General features: G+C 41.8%; 1 protein-coding gene and 2 pseudogenes across 1 annotated transcript in view; 1 reads left to right on the top strand and 2 right to left on the bottom strand.

The window, feature by feature from the left end:
• The window catches only part of LOC102407985 (adhesion G protein-coupled receptor E3), a 50,639-nt gene that overhangs the window by 14,823 nt on the left and 10,290 nt on the right, over nucleotides 1–25,526 (bottom strand). The window contains exons 3-11 of the mRNA XM_044948062.1: nucleotides 24,607–24,753; nucleotides 21,776–21,922; nucleotides 19,518–19,579; nucleotides 17,986–18,081; nucleotides 16,454–16,631; nucleotides 13,517–13,636; nucleotides 11,391–11,584; nucleotides 5,084–5,242; nucleotides 3,453–3,647 (exon numbers count right to left, since the gene is read on the bottom strand). Coding sequence (XP_044803997.1) covers nucleotides 3,453–3,647; nucleotides 5,084–5,242; nucleotides 11,391–11,584; nucleotides 13,517–13,636; nucleotides 16,454–16,631; nucleotides 17,986–18,081; nucleotides 19,518–19,579; nucleotides 21,776–21,922; nucleotides 24,607–24,753 — 1,298 coding nt within the window. The remainder of the gene's footprint in view (nucleotides 1–3,452; nucleotides 3,648–5,083; nucleotides 5,243–11,390; nucleotides 11,585–13,516; nucleotides 13,637–16,453; nucleotides 16,632–17,985; nucleotides 18,082–19,517; nucleotides 19,580–21,775; nucleotides 21,923–24,606; nucleotides 24,754–25,526) is intronic.
• LOC112587031 lies at nucleotides 2,855–3,230 on the top strand (annotated as a pseudogene).
• On the bottom strand, nucleotides 8,501–9,043 carry LOC112587030 (annotated as a pseudogene).

Below are 25,526 nucleotides of genomic sequence, written 5' to 3'. Positions count from 1 at the left end.
ATCTTTGTCCATCTTAAAATGGAAGAAGACAATATTCAAAGTGTGTTAAGGACTGCAGAAATCAAATAGCCCTTTGCCTGTTGGCTAATGGATGCTAGACTTCTCTGAGTCGGATGAAGCTGGTGCTGGCCAGGGCTGTCTCCATCCCAAGAACCCTTAACCACCTCCCTGCCCCCTTTCCCCTTCTGAGGATGAAATTAATCCTCATAGAAAGCTTATGGCCTGCTTGTCCTGCCGTGATCACCATCTCTTCCATCTTGGTCACTGCCCAGAACTGAAGTCACTCTGGTCTGTGTGGCATATATGTTGGGTACATGAATGAGTGAGTGAATGAGTGACTCCTCCAATATGCTTATCTGCATAAAGCCCCATAGTTTTCTCTTTTGAGCCAACAGCTCGTGGTTTCCTCCACTATGAAAGCATCTGCTCTGAATGACATTTTCTGTAGTAAGCAAATCCTCCCTCACCCTTCTTCATATTCACTGAATGTTCCCTCCATGTCTTTAGGACCACTGGAACTTGAAAAGTCATTTCCCCCCCTCTTTAGGTTGTACAGTGTAGCATGTGGAATCTTAAGTTACTTGACTAGGGATTGAACCCATGCTCCCTGCACTGGAAGTGTGCAGTTTAACCACTGGACCACCAGGGAAATGATGCCCACCCCCCCACCCCCACCTCCCACTCCATGTCTTTGATAAAGTATAACCTGACTTTTGTTTGAGGACACTGCTTTCCACACATTTCAAGAGAACAGTGGCCACTGTCCATTGTCTGAGGGTAATGGGTTTCTTCTACACCTCTCATGATCTCTTCTGGACCACTGACTCTCTTTTCACAATGAATAAAACCCTCCTCTCTTTGGAGTCATGTCCTGAGTCTTTCCAGCAACCTCTCATTCCTTGTAAAACTCCATTCATTTCCTGGTTTCTCCCCCTCACTCCTTGGAGATGCTGTTGCATGAAACAATGCTTGATATCAAACCTGCTAGCTTGGAATCATAAATCAGTGACCCTCAGGACCCATCTCCACTGTGCATCGTTCATTCAGTCTGTACAAGTTTTTTTTTTTTTTATATAAGAACCACCTCAGACATTTATTTCCTATATATTTACAATTTTTCATGATCCATCCATAAGCAGTTTTAACAAGTATGGACATATTTTATCCCATAATTTGCCTTTCAATATATTATGAAGATACCTAAGGCATCTAAGCCTCTTCAGTTTTATTCTTTTTTAAAAAATTTATTTATTTTAGTTGGAGGCTAATTATTGTAAAGTAATGTACAAGTTTTTAAATTGACAATTAACTAGTGAAAGGACATGAAGAAAACTCTGTGAGTTCTGGGCATGTTCTATATCTTGATCAGGGTGACGGTTTTATATCTCTGACTCTATATCTGGGCTTCCCTGGTGGCTCAGGTGGGTAAATAACCTGACTGCCAATGCAGGAGATGTGGGTTTGATCCCTGGGTCAGGAAGATCCCCTGGAGCAGGAAATAGCAACCCACTTCAGTATTCTTGCCTGGGATATCCCAAGGACAGAGAGCCTGGCAGGCTGTGGTCCATGGGGTGGCAAAAGAGTTGGACACAATTTAGTGACTAAACAACAACATATCTATGTCTATTATAGACATGCTGCTGCTGCTGCTAAGTCGCTTCAGTTGTGTCCGACTGTGTGCGACCCCATAGACGGCAGCCCACCAGGCTCCCCGTCCCTGGCATTCTCCAGGCAAGAACACTGGAGTGGGTTTCCATTTCCTTCTCCAATGCATGAAAGTGAAAAATGAAAGTGAAGTCGCTCAGTCGTGTCCGACTCTTAGCGACCCCACAGACTGCAGCCCACCAGGCTCCTCTGTCCATGGGATTTTCCAGGCAAGAGTACTGGAGTGGGGTGCCATCACCTTCTCCGATTATAGACATAGATAATGCCAAGTTCCTCTGTCTGTGGAATTTTCCAGCAACATATCTAATATACTATTTAGCCATGAGAAAGGAGGATTCCTGCCTTCTGCAACAACACAGATGAACCTTGAGCACTTTATGCTCAGGAGATTGTCAGACAAAGACAAATACTGTATAATCTCTTATCTAAAAATAAAAATGGAATCTAAAAAATCTCAGAAATCTAAAAATTTCTTTGTTAAAAGAAAAAAATGAGTAAAGACCTGATTGCCAGGAGACAGAGGTTGGGAGGATAAGGTTGATGTAATTTGAGGGTATGAACATGTAATGAGTACTAAGTAGCCCATGGGAATACACAGTTCCACGAATATACTGAAAGCCACTGAGGTGTACATTTAAAAAGGGTAAATTACAGAAGGATGAATTATGCTACTCCAGTACTTTTGCCTGGAAAATCCCGTGGATGGAGGAGCCTGGAAGGCTGCAGTCCATAGGGTCGCTGAGAGTCAGACACGACTGAGCAACTTCACTTTCACTTTTCACTTTCATGCATTGAAGAAGGAAATGGCAACCCACTCCAGTGTTCTTGCCTGGAGAATCCCAGGGACGGGGAAGCCTGGTGGGCTGCCGTCTATGGGGTCACACAAAGTCGGACACGACTGAAGTGACTTAGCAATAGCAATGAGAGCCTACTGTACATCACAGGGAACTCTCCTTAGTGCACTCTGGTGACCTGAATGAGAAGGAAGCCCCAAAGGGGAGGGATATATGTATATGTGTGTGACTGACTCATTTTGCTGTACAGCAGGAACTAGCACTACCTTGTAAAGCAACCATACTCCAATAAAAATTAAAGAAAAAGCTGTTTTTTAAAAAAGAAGAGGGGCGTGGGGGGAGGGGCGCCGGGCTGGGGCTGGGGCTGGGGCTGGGGGCGGCGGGGGCGCCGGGCGTGCGGGGGACCCGGCTCCGCGCTCACGCCGGCCCGCCGCCGCCAGGACGTGTTCCTCATGATCCTGCGCCACAAGACCACCGTCTTCACGGACGCCAAGGAGTCGAGCACCCTGTTCGAGCTGAAGCGCATCGTCGAGGATATCCTCAAGCGGCCGCCGGATGAGCAGCGGCTGTACAAGGACGACCAGCTTCTGGGAGAGGGTGGCTTCACCAGCCAGACAGCGCGGCCTCAGGCTCCTGCCACTGTGGGGCTAGCCTTCAGGGCAGATGAGGCATTCGAGGCCCAGCCCGCCTGAGCAGCCGGACGTGATGAAGCCACAGGACTCAGGAAGCAGCGCCAACGAACAGGCTGTGCAGTGAGAGGCCTCCCCCAACTGTCCCCCCTCAATAAAAGATGTGGGTGTCCAAAAAAAAAAATAGATAAAAATAAAAATAAAAAAAGAAGAAGGAATTCCCTGGCAGTCCAGTTTAGGAATTGGCACTTTCACTGCTGTGGGCTTAGATTCAATCTTTTGTGGGGGAACTAACATCCTACAAGTCATGTAGCCTGGCCAAAATAAAAAATAAGTAAGAAAGGGTTTTGGCTAATTCTCCTACCTCGGGCTCTGTCCGTTTGATGCCTGTGAGGAAGAGGAGGTGGGCCAGGAAGAGGCAGATGGAGAGCTGCAGGTGGAGGGAGGTGCTGGTGTTCTGGATGGATTGACACAGGAGGAAGGTGAGGGCCGCCAGGAAGAGGCAGAGCAGAGAGAGGCTCAGCCCCACGTAGGTGATCATGGTCAGCACGGGATCCTCCTAGATGCAGCAGGAGAAAAGAGACTCCAACTGGTTCTTGTTTTGGATGCTGTGGTTCCCAATAAGCCAATAAGCCAATTGTGGTTCCCAATAAGAACTCTCAATGCATGGTGGTAATTTCCTCGTGAGAAACCGAGCAGACCAATAGTGGCCAGACTGGACTTCTCTCGTAGTCCACTGGTGAAGAATCAACATGTCATTGCAGGGGACATGGGTTCCATCCCTGGTCTGGGAAGGTCCCACATGCTGTGGGGCAACTAAGCCCGTGTGCCACAACTCCTGAGCCCGTGTGCTGCAACTGGTGAAGCCCACGTGCCCTAGAGCCCATTGCTGGGCTCCTCTGCAACAGGAGAAGCCATCACAATGAGAAGCCTGGGCACCGCAACTAGAGAGAGCGCATGTGCAGCAATGAAGAGCCAGGCAGCCAAAAATAAAAAAATTTTTAAAAAGATGTAGAATATTGCAATGAAACATGACTCTCATCCAAATAATAAAAAAATGATAGCCAATAAAATAGTAACTTTTCTCGATCTCATTGCAGAGATGAGTTTGCACAGCAAAGAGGAGACATTAACTCAAATTCTTCCCAAGGGAGATGAGACATGGGAACTATTTCAGTTTTAACAGAGCACAGAAGGAACAGGTAGTTGTTACAGGAGTGGGTATGAAGAAATCCACCAGAAGTTCACCAAATTCCTAAAGGCTGAATGCAGTGGTTTTGGACAACTAGGTTTCCCAGATAGAAGGGATATTTCAGTCACAAGTTCTATCCCATGAGAACATATGAAAAGAGGCTCCACACCATTAGTCATCAGGGTCATATAAATTAAAACCACAATGAGATGCCACTACATACCTCCTAAAAGAGTAGTATTTTTTAACAGGATAAAAGAGAAATTTATATTAATGCATATGTATGGAATCTAGAAAAAATGGTTTTGATGAATGAATGTACTTGCAGAGCAGGAATAGAGACTCAGACATAGAGAATGGACTTGTGTTCACAGCAGGGGAAGGAGAGGGTGGGACCAGTTGAGAGAGTTGCATTGGAGCATATACACTGTAGCTTCTCAGGTAGCACTGAAACAAGTACACTACCATGTGTAAAATAAAAGCTAGCTGGGAGATGCTGAATAGCACAGGGAGTTCAGCTTGGTACTCTGTGATGACCTAATAGGATGGGATGCGGTTTCAGTAAGAGGGAAACTCAAAAGGGAAGGGAATGTTGGTGTACATATTCATGTTGGTGTATGGCAGAAACTAAGACAGCATTGTAAAGCATTATCCTTGAATTAAAAAAAAAGAAAAACGGAAGAAGATACATAGCTGTTCCTCTGCTAATATTTTTTCATCTTCTTTTTGAAGATCCCTGCCTCCCACCAGCACCACCCTGCAGCAGAGCTGATTTTCAGTGTCATGTGTGTTTACACACGTACCTTCAGCTCGACCGAGGCCACAAGGACAGCAAAGGTGGACAGATGGCTGCAACTGCATACAGTTCGAGTTCCGTCGGAAAAGATCACGTGGCACCCTTCATTAGACCAGACCAGCTCGTCCCAGTAGACACAAAGAGACTTTCTGCTTTCCCCTGTCATCTGGAAAGAAAATTGCTCTTCATGAGACACTATCATTTAAAATCTGAAGCTTCCCACATATACATTCACACACATGCACGCACACACACATGCATGCACACATGCACGCACACACACACGCAACGAAATACTATTCAACCATAAAAAAGAAAGAAAGAATGCCATTTGCAACAACACAGATTGACCTAAAGGATATTATGCTTAGTAAAATATCAGGCAGATAAAGACAAATACTCTATATTATCTCCTATATGTGGAATCTAAAAAAACAAATGAATGGAACATAAAAAACAGAAACTCACAGACATAGAAAACAAACTTGTGCTTATCAAGGGTGGGGAGAGACAAATTAGGACTATGGGATTAACAGATACAAAATACTATCTATTAAATAGACAAGCAACAATGATTTACTATATAGCACAGGGAACTCTACCCATTATTTTGTAATAACCTTTAATGGAATATAATCTGCAAAAATACTGGATTACCATATTGTATGCATGTGTGCATGCTTAGTTGTGTCCGACCAGAATGCTTTGTCCATGAAATTTTCCAGGCAAGAATACTAGAGTGAATTACCATTTCCTCTTCCAGGGTATCTTCCCAACCCAGGGATCAAACCCATATCACCTTCCTCTCCTGCAGTTGCAGGTGGATTCTTACCACTGAGCCATTTGGGAAGCCCACTATATTGTATACTTGAAACCAATATGACATTCTAAATCAGTTCAGTTCAATTGCTCAGTCATGTCCAACTCTTTGGGACCCAATGGACTGCAGCACGCCAGGCCTCCCTGTCCATCACCAACTCCCGGAGTTTACTCAAACTCATGTCCATTGAGTCAGTGATGCCATCCAACTGTCCTCCCCTTCTCCTCCTGCCTTCAGTCTTTTCCAGCATCAGGGCCTTTTCAAGTGAGTCAGTTCTTTGCATCAGGTGGCCAAAGTATTGGAGTTTCAGCTTCAGCATGTCCTTCCAATGAATATTCAGGACTGATTTCCTTTAGGATGGACTGGTTTGATCTCCTTGCTGTCCAAGGGGCTCTCAAGAGTCTTCTCCAACACTACAGTTTAAAAGCATCAATTCTGCAGTGCTCAGCTTTCTTTATAGTCCAGCCCTCACATCCATCGTGACTACTGGAAAAACCGTAGCTTTGACTAGACGGACTTTTGTTGGGAAAGTAATGTCTCAGCTTTTTAGTATGCTGTCTAGGTTGGTCATAACTTTTCTTCCAAGGAGCAAGTGTCTTTTAATTTCGTGGCTGCAGTCACCATCTGCTGTGATTTAGGAACCCCCCAAAATAAAGTCTGTTACTGTTTCCATTGTTTCCCCATCTATTTGCCATGAAGTGATGGGACAGATGCCATGATCTTCGTTTTCTGAATGTTGAGTTTTAAGCCAACTTTTTCACTCTCCTCTTTCACTTTGATCAAGAGGCTCTTTAGTTCTTCTTTGCTTTCTGCCATAAGGGTGGTGTCATCTGCATATTCTGAGGTTATTGATATTTCTCCTGGCAATCTTGATTTCAGTTTGTGCTTCATCCAGCCCAGCGTTTCTCATGATGTACTCTGCATATAAATTAAATAAGCAGGGTGGCAATATACAGCTTTGATGTACTCCTTTCCATATTTGGAACCAGTCCATTGTTCAGTGTCCAGTTCTAGCTGTTGCTTCTTGACCTGCATACAGATTTCTCAGGAGGCAGGTCAGGTGGTCTGGTATTCTCATCTCTTTAAGAATTTTCCACAGTTTGTTGTGATCCACACAGTCAAAGGCTTTGGCATAGTCATTAAAGAATCTAAAGTAGATGTTTTTCTGGAACTCTGCTATTTTGATGATCCAACAGATGTTGGCAATTTTATCTCTGGTTCCTCTGCCTTTTCTAAATCCATCTTGAGCATATGGAAGTTCACAGTTCATATATTGCTGAGGCCTGGCTTGGAGAATTTTGAGCATTACTTTACTAGCGTGTGAGATGAGTGCAATTGTGTGGTAGTTTGAGCATTCTTTGGCATTGCCTTTCTTTGGGATTGGAATGAAAACTGACCTTTTCCAGTCCTGTGGCCACTGCTGAGTTTTCCAAATTTGCTGGCATATTGAGTATAACACTTTCACAGCATCATCTTTAGGATTTGAAATAGCTCAGCTGGAATTCCATCACCTCCACTAGCTTTGTTCATAATGACGCTTCCTAAGGCCCACCTGACTTCGCATTCCAGGATGTCTGGCTCAAAGTGAGTGATCACACCATGTTGATTATCTGGGTCATGAAGATCTTTTTGTATAGTTCTATGTATTCTTGCCACCTCTTCTTAATACCTTCTGCTTCTGTTAGGTCCATACCATTTCTGTCCTTTATCGAGCCCATCTTTGCATGAAATGTTCCCTTGGTATCTCTAATTTTCTTGAAGAGATCTCTAGACTTTCCCATTCTATTGTTTTCCTCTATTTCTTTGCATTGATCACTGAGGAAGGTTTTCTTATCTCTGCTTGCTATTCTTTGGAACTCTGCATTCAAATGGGTATATCTTTCCTTTTTTACTTTGCCTTTCACTTCTCTTTCTTTCACAGTTATTTGTAAGGACTCCTCAGACAACCATTTTGCCTTATTGCATTTCTTTTTCTTGGGGATGGTCTTGATCACTGCCTCCTGTACAATGTCATGAACCTCTGTCCATAGTTCTTCAGGCACTCTATCAGATCTGATCCCTTGAATCTATTTGTCACTTCCACTGTACAATGGTAAGGGATTTGATTTAGGTCATACCTGAACGGTCTAGTGGTTTCCCCTACTTTCTTCAATTTATGTCTGAATTGGCAATAAGGAGTTCATGATCTGAGCCACAGTCAGCTCCCAGTTTGTTTTTGCTGAATGTATAGAGCTTCTCCATCTTTGGCTGCAAAGAATATAATCAATCTGATTTCAGTACTGATCATCTGGTGATGTCCATGTGTAAAGTCTTCTCTTGTGTTGCTGGAAGAGGATGTTTGCTATGACTAGTGTGTTCTCCAGGCAAAACTCTATTAGCCTTTGCCCTGCTTCATTCTGTACTCCAAGGCCGAATTTGCCTGTTACTCCAGGTAATTCTTTTTTTGTTTTTTAATGCTGCAAAAAGCTTTATTGTTTCCATTTGGTCCAAGGCTTGAGAGTGGTCTCTAGGGTGTTAAAAAGCTGCCTAGCAGCTGCAGAGAGGGGCTTCAGGCAGCCCTGATGTTAGGTGGGTTCTTCAAAGCCCACTGGTCTACAGAAGCTCCTAGTCGCGCTTGAGGGTGAGCCTTTCAAAGAGATACTCGCCCAACACAGCCTGGGGACCAGCCAGCCTGCAGAGGTTGGTCAGGTGGTCACCCATCTTCTGGATGAGTTTCACTTCCTCATTTAGGAAGTGGTTCTCCAGGAAGTCACAGATGTGCGGGTCTCTGCGGGCAGAAGGCAGGCTGTGCAGATCCAACAGGGCTTGATTCAGGTTCTTCTCTAGGAGAAGGGCGGCTTCCATAGCATCCTGGGTTTTACCCCACTCATCTTGAGGTGGCTTCTGCACGTCCAGGAAGAGGGCGCGGCTGCCATGCTGGTTTTGCAGTTTCAAGAGACGCTCTGCGCCCTCGTGTTTCTCCTTGGCCTATTCGCGAAAAAAGTGACCCACACCCTCCAGGGCCACATCTTCGCCGTCGAAATAGAAGCCCAGAGAGAGGTAGGTGCAGGAGGCCCACAGTTGCATGTTAACTGGGCGGTTGATGGCGGCCTCCACTTGGGTAGAATAATTCTGACGAATCTGGGAGCTCGTGATTGGTCGGTAATAAGGAGTTTAAAAATGGTGGCTGGTCCTGGTGATCGCGGACAGCTGAGTGGCTGACTCCTGAGGTTGCGACTGGAAAAACGGTTGGAGGGTGGTCGGAGGCTGGAGCAAGGGGCGTCCCTGGGTCTGTTCCTTCCAAGCACTGTTAAAGCAAGAGACAGATTCGCGGGGCCGCCGAGCGCACTTACCAGGTATTTCTTGACTTCCTACTTTTGCATTCCAGTCCCCTATCATGAAAAGGACATCTTTTTTGCGTGTTAGTTCTAGAAGGTCTTATAGGTCTTCATAGAACTGTTCAGCTTCTTCAGCATTACTGGTTGGGGCATAGACTTGGATTACTGTGATACTGAATGGTTTGCCCTGGAAACGAACAGAGATCATTCTGTCGTTTTTGAGATTGCATCCAAGTACTGCATTTGGGACTCTTGCTGACTATGATGGCTACTCCATTTCTTCTGAGATATTCTTGTCCACAATAGTAGATATAATGAGCATCTGAGTTAAATTCACCGATTCCAAATCAACTATACTCCAATAAAATTTTTTATACTAAAGTTTTTGTTTTTAAATTTTTTAATGCAATTTAAATGTTACTTTCCATTTATAATTATTGCAAAATTGTGTTTACACAGAAACAGACTCACAGACATAGAGAACAGACTTGTGGTTGCCGGGGGGAGGGGGAAGGGGGAGGGATGGACTGGGAGTTTGGTGTTCGTAGATGCAAACTATACATTTAGAATCGATAGACAGCAAGGTTCTAATATATAGCACAGGGGCCTACATTGAATATCTTGTGAGGGCAATTTTTAATGTGTTTTAAAAGTCATGGGATTCAGTTTTTTTTTATGGCTATACTGAGGTGTAATTATTATACAAAGGTAAAAAATCTGCCTGCCAATGCAGGAGACACAAGAAACGTGAATTCAATCCTTAGGTTGGGAAGATCCCCTGCGGTAGAAAATGGCAACCCACTGCAGTATTCTTGCCTGGACAATCCCATGGAAAGAGGAGCACGGTTACAGTCATAAGGGTTACATACATAAGGGTTACAGTCATAAGAGTCAGACACGACTGAGCACACAGCACACGCTACATAAAATGTGATGAATTTGGACATATGCAAACACCTGTGATGCCAGCGCCACCATCAAAGTAACAAAACCTACCCAACACTTCCTAAAGTTTCTTGTGTCCCTTTGTTTCAGCTTGTTTTTGTGGTAAGAACACTATAAGATCTACACTCAACAAATTTTGAAGTGCAAGATACCATATTCAATATAGACTTTGTTATATAAAGTATCTTCTACTTAGAACTAGAAGACCAGATAATGTATTTTCAAATTCTTCTTCAATTAATTAGAGGCTCAAGTTTCAATTCTTGGGTCAGAAATGAAATTTTTCCAAATGTTAAAAAAAAAAACCTCTTTCATCTGACTTCAAAATTTGCATATTTATTTATTTTTGGCTGTGCTGGGTCTTCGTTTTGTGCAGGCTTTTCTCTAGTTTCAGAGAGCAGGACCTACTCTCAAGTTGCAGTGCGTGGGCTTCTCACTGTGATGGCTGGCTTCTCTTGTTGCTGAGCATGGGCTCTGGGGCACGTGGGCTCAGTATTTGCAGCCCGAGGACTCTAGAGCTCAGGCTTAGTAGCTGTGACACAGGGGCTTTGTTGCCCTGAGGCATTTGGGATCTTCCTGGACCAGGGATCGAACCCATGTGTCCTGCATTGGCAGGTGGATTCTTTACCATTGAGCTACCAGGGAAGCTCTCATCTGACTTTTAATGTTTTGAGCCTTTTATTTTTTCCAGCTTTATTGAGGAATACTTGACAAATATAACTGTACATACTTAAAGTATGTGACTTGATGATTTCACTTTAAGAGACCTTACTGTGAACATCTTGGGCTTCCCAGGTGGCTCAGTGCTAAAGAATCTGCCTGCCAGTGCAGGAGGCACGGGTTTGATCCCTGGGTCGGGAGGATCCCCTGGAGGAGAAAATGCCAACCCACTCCAGTATTCTTGCCTGGAAAATCCCATGGACAGAGGAGCCTGGCAGGCTATAGTCCATGGGATTGCAGAGTCGTCTTTATCTGTTCATTTCCCAACAGTAAATAAGGCTACAGTTTTTATCACTTCTTAGTCTGTTGAGGGAATAATTCCCATCACGTAATTTTTGGAGTAGCTAGTAACCAAGCACTGGGCTGAATTTCCAATCTCCATTGGCAATTCCTGATAAACCAGCTTAGGGAGAAAGAATTGACTACAAAAACCATACTTTTTCACTACTGGGTTTACAGGTGTGATTGGTAGAAATCTCTAGGTGCTCAAACAAGTTGATATACTTGCCCACCTGTATATGGTGAAATGTGAAGTTCACAGGTTTGGCCAGGGAACAATTCTTCTTGCATCCTGTGGTACCACTTATCACCTTGGAATTCAGTTGAAAGTGATCCAGCTTTTCATCAAGAGTTAGGTTTTCCTTAGACGCAAAGGAGCCATCTAAGATGGACCCGAAAGACTTGTAAGAAATAAAGACCACAGCACCTGAAAGGAAGCAAGGATACGATCAACCTGAGGAGGAGATGGGGGAATGTGTAGCCAAAGTTAAGAATTTATCTGGCAAGTCTCTAAGAATTCAAATACGGAATGTAGAATCCTAAATCCTACTTTGTTAGATCATACATCCATGAAAAAGAGATGTGGGAGATTTCAAAGCCTTTCCACTTGCAGGATGATAAGGCTCTGTCTGGATTCTAGAAAAGATACCCTCTGTGTCCCTTGCAGCAGTTTACAATAGTCAAGATATGGAAGCAGCCTCAGTGTCCTCCATAGATGAATGGATAAAGATGTGGTATATATACGCAATGGAATATTCAGTTCAGTTCCGTTCAGTTGCTCAGTCATGTCTGACTCTTTGCGACCCCATGGACTGCAGCTCGCCAGGTCGCCCTGTCCATCACCAATTCCTGGAGTTCACTCAAACTTATGTCCATTGAGTCGGTGATGCCATCCAGCCACCTCATCCTCTGTCATCCCCTTCTCCTCCTGCCCCCAATCCCTCCCAGCATCAGGGTCTTTTCCAATGAGTCAACTGTTCGCATGAGGTGGCCAAGTACTGGAGTTTCAGCTTTAGCATCATTCCTTCCTTTTTTTTTTTTTTTTTTTTTTACAATATGCTCTATATTTTTATTTGTTTAAAATATTCTAGTACTGATTTTAAAAATAAAAGTCAACTACTTTCCTGGCAAAAAAGGAGGGGTTTATCTGGGTGTAGCAGAGAATTACAATTTGGGACAAACAACTCATGGCAGAAACCATAGGCAAGCCCAATGAACAAAGGAAAGAAACATTATTTTAAAAAAGAAACATGGAGAAAAGAGGGGATGTTGCAAGAGGTTGTTTTGAATCAAAGTCCCTTGGAGAAAAGTGAGAGTTCAGAGTGATGATGGTTCTCACTGACTGAGTTGCTAGGAAGTGGATTTCTTCTAGGAGGCATGATACACATCTTTTCCTGGAGATGCTATGTATACTTTTTCCTTTTGGAGACTATAAATGATGAGTCTTTGTTGATGATTCTTTTGGGTCTATCATTGGCATTTCTTCCTGTAATGGATGTGGAGTTGTCCTGCATGAAAGCTCCCCATTCTGGCCTCCCAGCTTCATTTTTAGTGTCAGTCAGTTCAGCCACTCAGTCGTGTCCGACTCTTTGTGACCCCATGGACTGCAACACGCCAGGCCTCCCTGTCTACCACCAACTCCTGGAATTTACTCAAATTCATGTCCATTGAGTCAGTGAGCATCATTCCTTCCAAAGAACACCCAGGACTGGTCTCCTTTAGAATGGACTGGTTGGATCTCCTTGCTGTCCAAGGGACTCTCAAGAGTCTTCTCCAACACCACAGTTCAAAAGCATCAGTTCTTTGGCGCTCAGCCTTCTTCACAGTCCAACTCTCACATCCTTACATGACTGCTGGAAAAACCATAGCCTTGTCTAGATGGACCCACAAAAAAGAAAGAAGTCTTGCCATTTGCCGCAACATGGATGAACCTGGAGGGTATGATGTTATGTTGAGTGAAATGAGTCAGACAGAGAAAGACAAATCCCACATGATTTCACATCTATGTGGAATCTAAAACACAAGACAAAAGAGAAACAGACTCATGGACACAGAGAACAAAGTGGTGTTTTCCAGAGGAAAGAATGTGAAGGGCGCATGGGGAGAAGATGGGTGATTGGAATTATATATGTCACAAAGATATAATTATACCAGAGAATATAGTCAGTAATATTGCAACAATTTTGCACAGTGAGTTGATCATTCATAATGTATAAAAGTATCAAATCAGCCTGTTGTACAGCCGAAATTAGTATAGTATTGTGTATTAATTATTAATATAATTCAATAAAAAATAAAAGTAAATTTCCCCTGCCCCCAGTTCTAGAGATGTTGAGATAGTCTAGGTAATTTCCATTACCTCCAGTTCCTCCTCCAGTGACAACATTGCAATCGATGTCCATTGTCTCCTTTTCAGTCTGTAATTTAACCATCTCGTTTTCTGTTTTGCAGCTGTTCTTGATAGTCAGCGCTTCAATAACTAAAAAACAAAAAAATCTGTGTAAATATTGGAAATCTTTATAAACACTTGTTTTAAATTATAATCTCCTTGTCCATCTCATTTTTAAAAATGACAAGGACTTCCCTGGTGGCCCAGTATTTAAGACTAATGCTCCCAATGCAAGGTGCACAGGTTTGATCCCTGGTCAGGGAACTAGGATTCCACATGCAGCGTGGTGTGGCAAAAAAATGAATAAAAATTAAATTTAAGAAAATGATGACTGTAGGAGTGTCTGACACTTTGTGACCCCATAGACCATACAGTCTATGGAATTCTTCAGGTAAGAATATTGGCGTGGGTAGAAATTTCTGTAGGAATTTCCCCATGGGATCTTCCCACCCCAGGTCTCCCGCATTACAGGCAGGTTCTTTACCAGCTGAGCCACAAGGGAAGCCCAAGAATACTGGAGTGGGAAGCCTATCCCTTCTCTAGTGGATCTTCCCAACCCAGGAATTGAGCTGGGGTCTCCTGCATTGCAGGTGGATTCTTTACCAGCTGAGCTATCAGGGAAGCCCTTGACAACTGTGGGAGCTTCAAATGAAAACTGGAGCTTGGGTGCTGGAGTTGGAGTGGACACATAGAAGCTGTTGGCTTTATTTGGGCACCCAGTCTCTTATTGGAGGCAACAGATTCAATATGGTAGAGTTGAGTGAGGCTGGCATGAGATTGTCTCATCTCTTCTAATCATGAGACTGATATCTTTCCTTTTGACCACACTACCATTCAAGAGAAGGTCTTAATTAAAGAGTTTAAAAGGCCATTATTTACTAATCATACACTTTTTCACTTAGTTTGATACATGCTGAAGAATAACAAGGCATATAAGTCAGTTACTATTGATACTATGGACTTCCCAGGTGGCTCAGTGATAAAGAATCTGCCTGCCAATGCAGGAGATGCCACAGATGCGAGTTCAATCTCTGGGTCAGGAAGATCCCTTGGTGAGGAAATGGTGAATCTGGTGTTCTAGTGTTCTTGCCTGGGAAATCCCATGGATAGAGGAGCCTAGCAGGCTACCATCCATGGGGTCTCAAAAGAGTTGGACACGACTTAGTGACTAAGCAATAACAACAAATAAAATAGATAACTGATGAGAATCTACTGTACATATGCACATAAAATCTACAGCACAGGGAATTCTACTCAGTGCTCTGTGTTGATCTAAATGGGAAGGAAATCCAAAAAAAGAGGATATGTAGCTGATTCATCTTGCTGTACGGTAGAAACTAACACCACACTGTAAAGTACCATATTCCAATAAAAGTTAATTTAAGAAAGAATCACAAGGCATCTTATTCCTTCCCTCCATCTCTCCATACTCACTCTTTTGTCTCTTTTCTTTTGAACAAGCCAAATATTTTAATCACCTACACATTAATCAACTTTAGCACCAACCTTTCTCTTTCTCTCAAACCTGGCAGCAAATTCACCTTTTTGCTGAAAAGACACCAATGTTGGTGTGAATCTGATTGGGAGCACTGACTTCATCTAGACCGCCAGTAGATCTATCCTGGCTGATCCCAGTCACATAACTGCATTCACTGTTCCTCCAGAGCAGCCAATCGGATCCTTTCAAAATGTGAATCAGATAGGGTCTCCCTGAATAAAAGCCAGTGTTGTTACAATTCCCAGAAGACCCTGTCTGATCTTGCCTTACATCAGTTCCTTGACCAGTCATTTCCAGACACTCTGCAAGTACCTCCAGTGCACCAGGAATGCTCACCCCAACCCCTCTGCCCAGGATCATTCTCCATGAGATATGCACGTAGCTCACTCCTTCTTTTCCTTCAAGTCTTCTTACAAATCTCACCTCCTCTCCAAGCCTACTCTAATCAGTCTAATTAGCATCACGAACTGCTTCCCTGGCATTTGCTATCTCCCTCCCCACATCTCTAAGACAGAAAGATGTGATTACATCAAAAGTGGAAACATCTTCACCCAAAAGTCCTTTCAAGAAACCACAGATTGGCAGAAGATATTTAGAAACATAAATGAAGTCCATCATATGTAAAGCGGTCCTAAAATTCAATAAGATAAAAACCAAAAATATAATGGACAAAGAACAACTGGATAAGGGAAAATGAACAAAGAATATAGATCAGAATAATTACAGCAATGAAATCCAATGGCCAGCATAAAATGAAGACTTCTAGTCCATTAGTAATCAGTGAAATGCACATAAAACTACAGCAAGGAACCATTGCTTACTCATAATGTCATCAGGGGAAAAATATCTGAAAACTTAAGGATATGGAAGGGGGAAACTATATTTCAATAAAATAATTGCTTTCCAAAAAAGTGGAATCTTATCCTCTAATTGATGATAACACCACATTTTTTTTCTGCCCATATATTCAGTCATTCGTTTGATGATTAGTAAATGCTTTGAAGCACCAGACACTTTACTAGGTGCTGCTTATGCCCCCAACTTTTATTGATTCTAAAACTAAAGGCTGGTTTATCCTTCAGTGTGTCCTTGATAAAGATTGTACATAACTCTAGGGTGACTCTTCGATTAAAAGTGACAGTACACGCAGCCACGAAAGATTCACTTTGAAAATAGGTTAGACCTGAATGATGAATGGATGGTCCAGTCAAATGAACTTTCAAGCCTCATCCAATGAAACTTAGGGTTCTGAAGAGAAATAAGATATTTCATGTCAAGTACATACACAGATTTTGCCAGTGTAAAGAAAGAGAAGGCTGTTTTCTGGCAATGGAATTGTAGCTCAACCAGCATTTCCTGAACCCAATTAAGTTTGAGAGTCTGCCTGAGTATCTATGACCACAGCTTACCCATAAATTGTGACTCTTTCCTCAGCATTCCTCCTGTGGGTCGATTGAGGGCAGCTTCATAGGCTGCCGACTGCACTCTGTGAAGATACTGTGTCGCTAAATGGGCAATTTCTTCCTTGCGTCTCTGAGATGACTCGCTGATGGTGTTGCTGAAGTTGCCAAAAGAATCGGCTATTTCCTGCCATACAAACAGTGAGCGTGCAGACGTAGAGAGCAGACGTGTAGTTGCCGAGAGGGAGAGGGTTGGGAGAGGGATGGACTGGAAGTTTGGGATTAGCAGATGCAAACTATGATACAAAGGATGGATTAAAAACAAGGTCCCACTGTGGAGCACAGAGAGCTACCTTCACTATCCTGTGATAAACCACAATGGAAAAAAATAAATTTAAAAATTGTGAGTGTCCTCACAAAATAGAAACAGACTCACAGACAATTTAGGAATTTGGGATTAACATATACACACCTGTTGTTTACCCAAACAGGTAAGCAACAGGGGCCTACTGTATAGCACAGGGAACTATACTCAATATTCTGTAATAATCTATATGGTAAAAGAATCTGAAAAAAAAAGAATATATATATATATATATATGAATCTCTGCTATACACAGGAAGCTAACACAACACTGTCAATCAACTATACATCAATAAAATTTTAAAAAAAGAATAGACTACCTAGGAATAAACAAAATAGTGTGATATGCCACTAAAATTTTTTTAAAAAGAATGAAATATTGAGGAATAAACAAAAAATAATGGATGTGAAAATGACTATTGTCTAGGAGGAAATCATAAAAGGAAGCTAAGACTACAGATTTTATTTTCCAGACCTTTCTCGAAGCTTCCACAACTATGAGCTTTCTCTGGGATTATTCCCATTGCCTAATAGCAGAAGAAGGGAACAGTGTAGGGAAAAGGCGTGAATGTTTAAACAAAGCTGGAAGAAACTCAGACCTTTACACTGTCACTTCATTCCATTGTGAAGTAATTGAATGTTTTTAATTCACTGGTCCTAGATTTTGCATCACCTTCTACCTGGGTTCCTGGGTGGGGACGATCCCCCGGAGGAGGAAATGGTAACCCACTCCAGTATTCCTGCCTGGAAAATCCCATGGACAGAGGAGCCTGGTGGCTATAGTCCGTGGGGTTGCCAAGAGTCGGACACGACTGAGCGACTGAGAACGTGCCCATGCTGCCTGGTTTCACCTTTGCTTTTCTTCTTAATTCCCCTGCATTTGTGCTTTCTTTTAGAGCTTTTTAGTGTACCCCTACAGAAATGATCAATTGTCATCTAATATGGGAAAATGCTTATTTTCAGAAAATTAGGAAGGGAGAGACCTCTGTAGCCAGTGGAATTAAGGTAAAAATCTATTGTGGGGTTTGCATTCCTCCTGTGATGTGGAGACAGAAAGGAAAAAGAACTTGTCCCACCTAATTTATAATTAATTCCTTCAGGCATATTGGAGGAAGAAAAAGATGGAGAATTATCTACTCTGAGAAAACATTCACAGAAACTGGGAATGATTTCAAACCTGTAACTTAAGTGTGACATTGTTATCTTCTGGTACTCCTTTTGTCACCATGGTAACAGAGCTAATCCTTGTGTTATTTGGGTCTTTGGTGGTGTCCTAAAAGGAAAGAATAGAAACATATCTCATTGGCTTTCATTCAGTTAGAAGCATCCAGAGGTTGTTCTCAAGTCCTCAGAAGCTTTATTAAAACAGTTGGTCCTGGCAGAGAAATACTCTGACATACCTTTGAATGCAAGACTGCAAAATTAAACACACTTGTTGGAGTTTGACACATACACAATGTAAATAAAGTTCAATACATTGTTTTGGGACTAGTGGGCATCCATTTGAAAAGAATGAATCAGTTCAACACCCACCTCATTATCCTCAAAAATAATTTCTAAAGAACCAAAGTGTTAAAAGTGCCTAAATATAATAAAATCTAAACTCTCAAGCTAATCCCTTTTTTCCCACTGACAAAATCAAAATAAATTAAAATTGGAGAAGAGGCAATTCAAATATATTAACTTTAGGGGATGGAGACATAATAATAACCAAGAACCATTCATAATAGTCAAAATATTAACATTTATTTCTGTTTTTGTATATTTTATATAAAATATTTGTGTTCCTATATAACATTATTTATACATAACCTTTGTATATAATATATAATAATGTAGACAGGTTCTTCCACTGTCTCTTTTAATAAAAACAATCTTCATAGCATATTTACCTTTCTTCTTGACTGTGATTAGAGACAGTCTATTTTCCAAAAGTGCACTTTGACCTAAATGGTCTAGAAGTCAGGATTTTTAATTCCTATAAGGTATATATGACACTGGACAACTTAGACCAAATTACAGATAACTTTTAATGAAACAAAGGACTGGATTTTGAAAATTCATCTTATGGGTGTACATACTGGTTTCCTTATTGTCTTAATGTAACATATATTTGTTTTGTAGGTCACCTTTAAAAGATTTATTGACAATAACACACAGTACTTGCAGCAATGAAATTATATCAATCGTAATAATGATTAAATTGAGGGCATAGGGGTGCTTCTTTTTTAAAAAATAATTTGATCATGCGATTTGGCCAAGGATCTTAATTCCCTGACCAGCGATGAACCCCATGCCTCCCACATTGGAAGCATGAAGTCTTAACCACTGGACCACCAGGGAAGTCCCAGGGTGCTTCTTTTTTTTTTTTTTTATAATTAATTCTGTACAAAGCTAGTGTTGACTGAGAACACTTCATGGCTGCCATGTTTTCCCCAAACAATACTTTGTTGCTCAAAATGAAAGCAATAGATAAAGCATAAAATATGGAAGAAATAGGAGAGATCTAAAAATATTAATATCAAGAAACATATTTTTATCCCCAGAGACCATTATGTGTGTATGTGCTGGTGGGGTTTGGGGGGTTGATTTGAATCCTTGTTTTATATTTTAGCATATTCCCCCTAGAGAGTATTTTGTTTGTAATTATTGTTTATTTCCACATACTGGTGGTGGGCACCAAACAGATTTACAAAGATGGGAACATACCTGTTGTTTATGGTCTTCTGAAAATGTAACTTGGGTTGGGGTAGGGGAACTACGGTTGATTCCTAGAAATAGAATGAGAGTTCAAAAAAAAAAAAAAAAAGAAATGAAATGTTTGTTCACAGTCTGAATTTGGAGAAATTTCCCTCCCAACTTTTCTCCCAGCTTTCTTTCCAAATGGGATTTCTGCTTCTCAGTCATGCCTGCTGGCCAACTGAAGTATGTGAGTGTGTGTGTTAGTTGCTCATTAGTGTCCAAGTCTTTGTGACCCCATGGACTGTAGCCCGCCAGGCTCCTCTGTCCATAGAATCCTCCAGGCAAGAATAGTGGAGTGGGTTGCCATTCCCTTCTCCAGGGCATCTTCCCAACCCAGGGATCGAACCTGGGTCTCCGGCATTGCAGACAGATTCATTACCATCTGAGTTGCCAGGGAAGCCCAAAACTGAAGTATAGTTTTTGTGGTTTTTTTTTATAATATTGTGTTAGTTTCAGGTGTATAATATAGTGAGTCTATATTTTTATGGATTATATACCTCATTTAAACTTATCACAAAGTAGTGGGTATATTTCCCTGTGCTGGGCAATATATCCTTGTTGCCTATATATTTTATACATACTTGTTTGAGCCTCTTAATTCTATACCCCTGTCTTGCCGCTCCCCCTTTCTTCTCCCCACTGGTAGCCACTAGCTTGTTCTCTATATCTGTGAATCTGTTTCTGTTTTGTTATTTACATGTTTGTTTTATTTCTTAGGGTCCACATGTAAGTAATACGTTACAGCATTTGTCTGTCTTTGTCTGATTTATTTCACTAAGTATAATACTCTCTAGTCTGTATTGTTGTAAATGTCAGAATTTCATTCTTTATGTTGCTGAGTAGTATTTCATTGCATGTATATATCTATATCTATCTGTCTATCTCTTTATATATCTCACATCTTCTTTATCCATTCACCTGTCAATGGATGCTTAGGTTGCTTCTGTATCTTGGCTATTGTAAATACTATTGCTATTTTAAAATTAATGTCTTTGCTTTCTTCAGATATATATCCAGGAATGGAATTGCTGGATCATATGGTAACTCTAGTTTTAGTTTTTTTGAGGAACCTCCATACTGTTTTCCATAGCGGCTGCACCAATTTACATTCCCACATCCTCTCCAACATTTGTTGTTTGCAGACTTTTCCATGATAGCCATTCTGATATGTGTGAAGTGGTATTTCATTGTGCTTTTGATTTGCATTTATCTAATGATCAGCAGTGTTGAGTATCTTTTCATGTGCCTGTTGGCCAGCTGTATGTCTTTGAAAACATGTCTATACAGATCTTCTGTCCATTTTTAATCAATTAAAAAATTTTTTTGATGTTGTATGTGCTGTTAGTATATTTTGGAAATTAATCCCTTATCCATCACATAATTTGTAAATATTTTCTCCAATTCAGCAGGTTGTCCTTTTTAAAAAAAATTTAAATTTTGTATTGGAGTATAGTTGATTAACAATATTGTGTTAGTTTCAGGTGTACAGCAAATTGGTTCAGTTATACACGTGCATGCGTGCTCAGTCACGTCTGACTCTTTTGCAACTCCATGGACTGTAGCCTCCCAGGCTCCTCTGTCCATAGAGTTTTCCAGGCAAGAATACTGGAGTGGGTTGCCATTTCCTTCTCCAAGTTATACATGTATATGCAGCTATTCTTTTGAAAAAGAATTTGTCTTTCTGTTTTTTAATTGAATTGCTCTATCTTTGGATTTTTTTCAATAGAAGTAAGGATGACAAGTTAAAATATCAATAAATTGACAGCCACTAGGGAGAGCCTTTGTGGTTACTTTAACAGAAGCTGCGCATTTGATGGAAGGCATCTCTGCTCAGTGGTAAAGAACCCGTCTGCCAATTCAGGAGATACAGGAGACACAGGTTCTATCACCGGGTCCGGAAGATCTCCTGGAGGAAGCAGCCATGACAACTGCCTCCAGTATTCTTGCCTGCAGAAGCCCATGGAGCCTGGCGGGCTACAGTCCATGGGGTCACAAAGAGTCAAACACGGCTGAGCAACTGAGCACACACACATACATGTTATGCACACATAAACACATATGAACAGCTGTATCAAATGACAGTGTTTAGATACTGAGGAATTTAAAGGTTATTAACATTTTGAAGTCAGAGCCATACTGATTATTTGTTTGTTTTTCATCATTTGTTTTGGTCAAATCTTTCTTTTAGAAAGTTTTCCCCTGAAGGTGTCAGAGAATCTGCTTACCTACACAAGTTCCTCTGGAGCCAATAAATTGAGTTCTCCCCTCAGGAGTCTCAAACCCAGGATTGCAGACACAAAAGTAGCTTCCCTGAGTATTCTTACATGTGGCTGTCAGTGGGCACGCTGTGCTGTTCAGGCATTCATTCTTATCTGTGGCAGAAAAGGAAAGGGATGAAAAATGAATCATTCAGTGACAGCTCCATGGGGTCACTCAGGGTTCAGTGAGTTCACTTCTTCATCCCAAGCTTGTGCGTGTCCACCACACACAAGTCACAGTATCAGCCAGCATCAGAGCAGTGAACAGTCTGTGTATTTCAAGGCACTCACCTTGAGTGAACTGAACAACAGCAATAAATACTTCAATAAAACACTTTTTAACTAAAAAATTAAAAAAGAGACTTAATACATATTTGGGCTTCCCTAGTGGCCCAGATGTAGGAGACCTCAGTTCAAGGATCAGGAAGATCCCCGGGAGAAGGAAATTACAGTATTCTTGGAAAATCCCATGGGCAGAGGAGAGTGGTGGGCTACAACCTCCTACAGTCCATGGGGTTGCAGAGTCTGACATGAATGAGTGACTAACATTAACTAACATACATGTTTATTTATTTTAAAAAAACAGTAGAAAGAACAGGAAGTGATGAATAGAGATTTTTAAAGTATGAGTCTAGAAAACATGTCTCGGAGGAAGTGACAAAGTATAAGAGAATATGAAAACACCATACAAGAAATTCCTCCCCCCTCCTAAAAAAAACCCCCAAAAAACAGTGAGGTAAGATTTAGAAAGAGAATGGGACTCATTGGGCTTCCCAGGTGGTGTCGGTGGTGCAGTGGTAAAGAATCTGCCTGCCCATGCAGAAGACACAAGAGATGTGGGTTTGATCCCTGGGTCAGGAAGATGCCCTGGAGGAGGAAAATGGCAATCCACCACAACATTCTTGCCTGGAAAGTTTCATGGACAAGAGGAGCCTGGTGGGCTATAGTCCAAGGGGTCAGGGTGTGATCGAGTGACTGAGCATGCATAGAACTCATCTGTGTAGAAAACAATGGAAGAACTAAGACGACTTTATGATGAGTCCACATTTTCTGTGTCTTGAGCACAGGTGGCATTCTTATATTCAGAGTCTACAAACAATATATGCTGGAGAGGGTGTGGTGAGAAGGGAATCCTCCTAAATTGTTGGTTGGAATATAAATTCATATAGCCATTATGGAGAATAGTATGGGAATTTCTCAAAAAACTAACAATAGAATTGCCATATGATCCAGCAGTCCTGTTCCTGAGAAAATTTCTCTCTACCTAAAAAATAAATACATAAACAACTCTTTTTATATGAGTTGATTTCTCCATGTGAAAAACTCAGCAGCAACATCTGAAAACTCACTAGTGTGTTTCAGGAGTTGAGTTCTTTTAAAACACTTTCTAAAAACTACATTCTAAACCTCTGAAATAACATGTTAGAATATACAATGAAAACAAATTCCCATGCACAAATCTTTAAGTTTTTTTTTTGCTATAAATATAAACTTAAGTGATAAAAGTTTTTTGAAATCCCCAAATGCAAAATGGTAGGAATAGAATTTTATGTGAACTATATATTTTTAATGTATTAGGAAACATTCTCCTTAGAAGGAAGTCTATAACAAACCTAGACAGTGTATTAAAAAGCAGAAATACCACTTTGCTGAGAAAGGTCAAATCTATGGTTTTTTCAGTAGTCAAGTACAGATGTAGAGTTGGACCACAAAAACGCTGAGTGCTGAAGAATTGATGCCTTCATACTGTGGTGTTGGTGAAGACTCTTGAGAGTCCCATGGACAACAAGGAGATCAAGCCAGTCAATCCTAAAGGAAATCAACCCTGACTATTCATTGAAAGGACTGATGCTGAAGCTGAAACTCCAATCCTTTGGGCAGAGCTGACTCACTGGAAAAGACCCTGATGCTGGGAAAGATTGAAGGCAAAAGGAGAAGAGGGGAGCAGAGGATGAGATGGTTAGATAGCATCACCAACTCAATGGACATGAATTTGAGCAAACTCTAGGAGATAGTGAAGGACAATGGAGCCTGGTGTGTCCATGGGGTCGCAAAGTGTCAGACACCACTTAGTGGCTGAAAAAAACAACATTTCCAAGTGGGAAACTAATAGGCTATACATGCCTGCCAACCCCTTATTAATATGGACTTTAAAATATTCCAGATTGAGGACAAACCCCTTTTATACATCCCTGGCTAACATTCCTTCTTATTTAGTGCTGTGCTGTTCTGTGCTTAGTCGCTCAGTCATGTCTGACTCTTTTTGACCTCATGGACTGTGGCCTGCCAGGCTCCTCCATCCATGGTGATTCCCTAGGCAAGAATACTGGAGTGAGTGGTCATGCCCCACTCCAGGGGATCTTCCCTACCCAGGGATTGAACCCAGGTCTCCTGCATTGCAGGCAGATTCTTTACTGTCTGTGCCACCAGGGTAGCCCAAGAATACTTGAGTGGGTAGCCTATCCCTTCTCCAGAGGAACTTCCCAACCCAGGAATCAAACCAGGGTCTCCTGCATTGCAGGCAGATTCTTTACCTGCTGAGCTACCAGGGAAGGTCCTTTTACTTAGTATTTAGATCCCAAAACTCTGCAATCTAAACAAAAAGACCCTTGAGCTAAAGAATTTAATGGCTTTTTATGATATTCAACAAAAAATGCTTTCCATGCCTAACACGTAGGTCTCTACTATCAAAGCCATTGACTTGATCAGTTATTCTCCAACTTTAGGTCCAATATGTCAATATGAGGGATAAGTAGACCTACTTTTGTCTAGAATGTTCTTACCTAAATAACACTCACCTATGCACGTCACTCCAGAACCATTAAAATATGTCTTCCCATTGCTTGATTCAAATCCGGATTTACAGGTGCAGAAGTAGCCTCCCACAGTGTTCGTGCAGGTGGCTTTCGAAGGGCAGGCCTGGGTATTCAGGCATTCATTCACATCTGTGATTAAGGATCCATCAAAGGTCAAACAAGTGAGTTCAATCCATGTTGCCCTCCTGTCAGGCAGACATTTGGTCTGCCATGGGGTACTTCCTAGGTTCCTGGCACTTGGTTTATCATTCTCTTACCCACCAGTTAATGAGAGCATTCCAGGTCCTGATTCCACAGAATTATATTTTTACAGGGGGACAAGGGAACAAATTACCCCATATGGAAAGGATTGCAAATAGATGTAATATAAGAAGCCAGATTGAGGCCAAGAGGAGAAGGGGGTGACAGAGAAGGGGGTGACATAGGATGAAATGGTTGGATGGCATCACTGAACTCAAAGGACATGAGTTTGAGCAAACTCAGGGAGTTAGTGACGGACAGGGAAGGGAAGCCTAGCGTGCTGCAGTCCATGGGGTCTCAAAGAGTTGGACACGACTGAGTGACTGAAGAACCATAACAACGAGAAGCCAGAGGTGGGATGAACTGAGAAAGTAGCATTGAAACATACACGTTACCATATGTAAAATTAGAATGCCAGTGAAAAGTTTACTGTATGATGCCGGGAGCTCAAATCTGGTGCTCTGTGACAACCTAGAGGGGTGGGATGGGATGGGAGGTGGGAGGGAGGTTCAAGAGGCAGGGGACATATGTATATCCATGAGTGTGAGCAAGCTCTGGGAGTTGGTGATGGGCAGGGAACCCTGGTGTGTTGTAGTCCATGGAGTCGCAAACAGTTGGACACTGAGCGACTGAATTGAACTGATAGCTGATTCATACTGATG

The sequence above is a fragment of the Bubalus bubalis genome, chromosome 9, assembly GCF_019923935.1.
Source record: "Bubalus bubalis isolate 160015118507 breed Murrah chromosome 9, NDDB_SH_1, whole genome shotgun sequence".
In the NCBI taxonomy this organism is placed as follows: domain Eukaryota; kingdom Metazoa; phylum Chordata; class Mammalia; order Artiodactyla; family Bovidae; genus Bubalus; species Bubalus bubalis.
The sequence above is the reverse complement of the archived record's forward strand: the minus strand, read 5'-3'. Positions and strand labels throughout refer to the sequence as shown.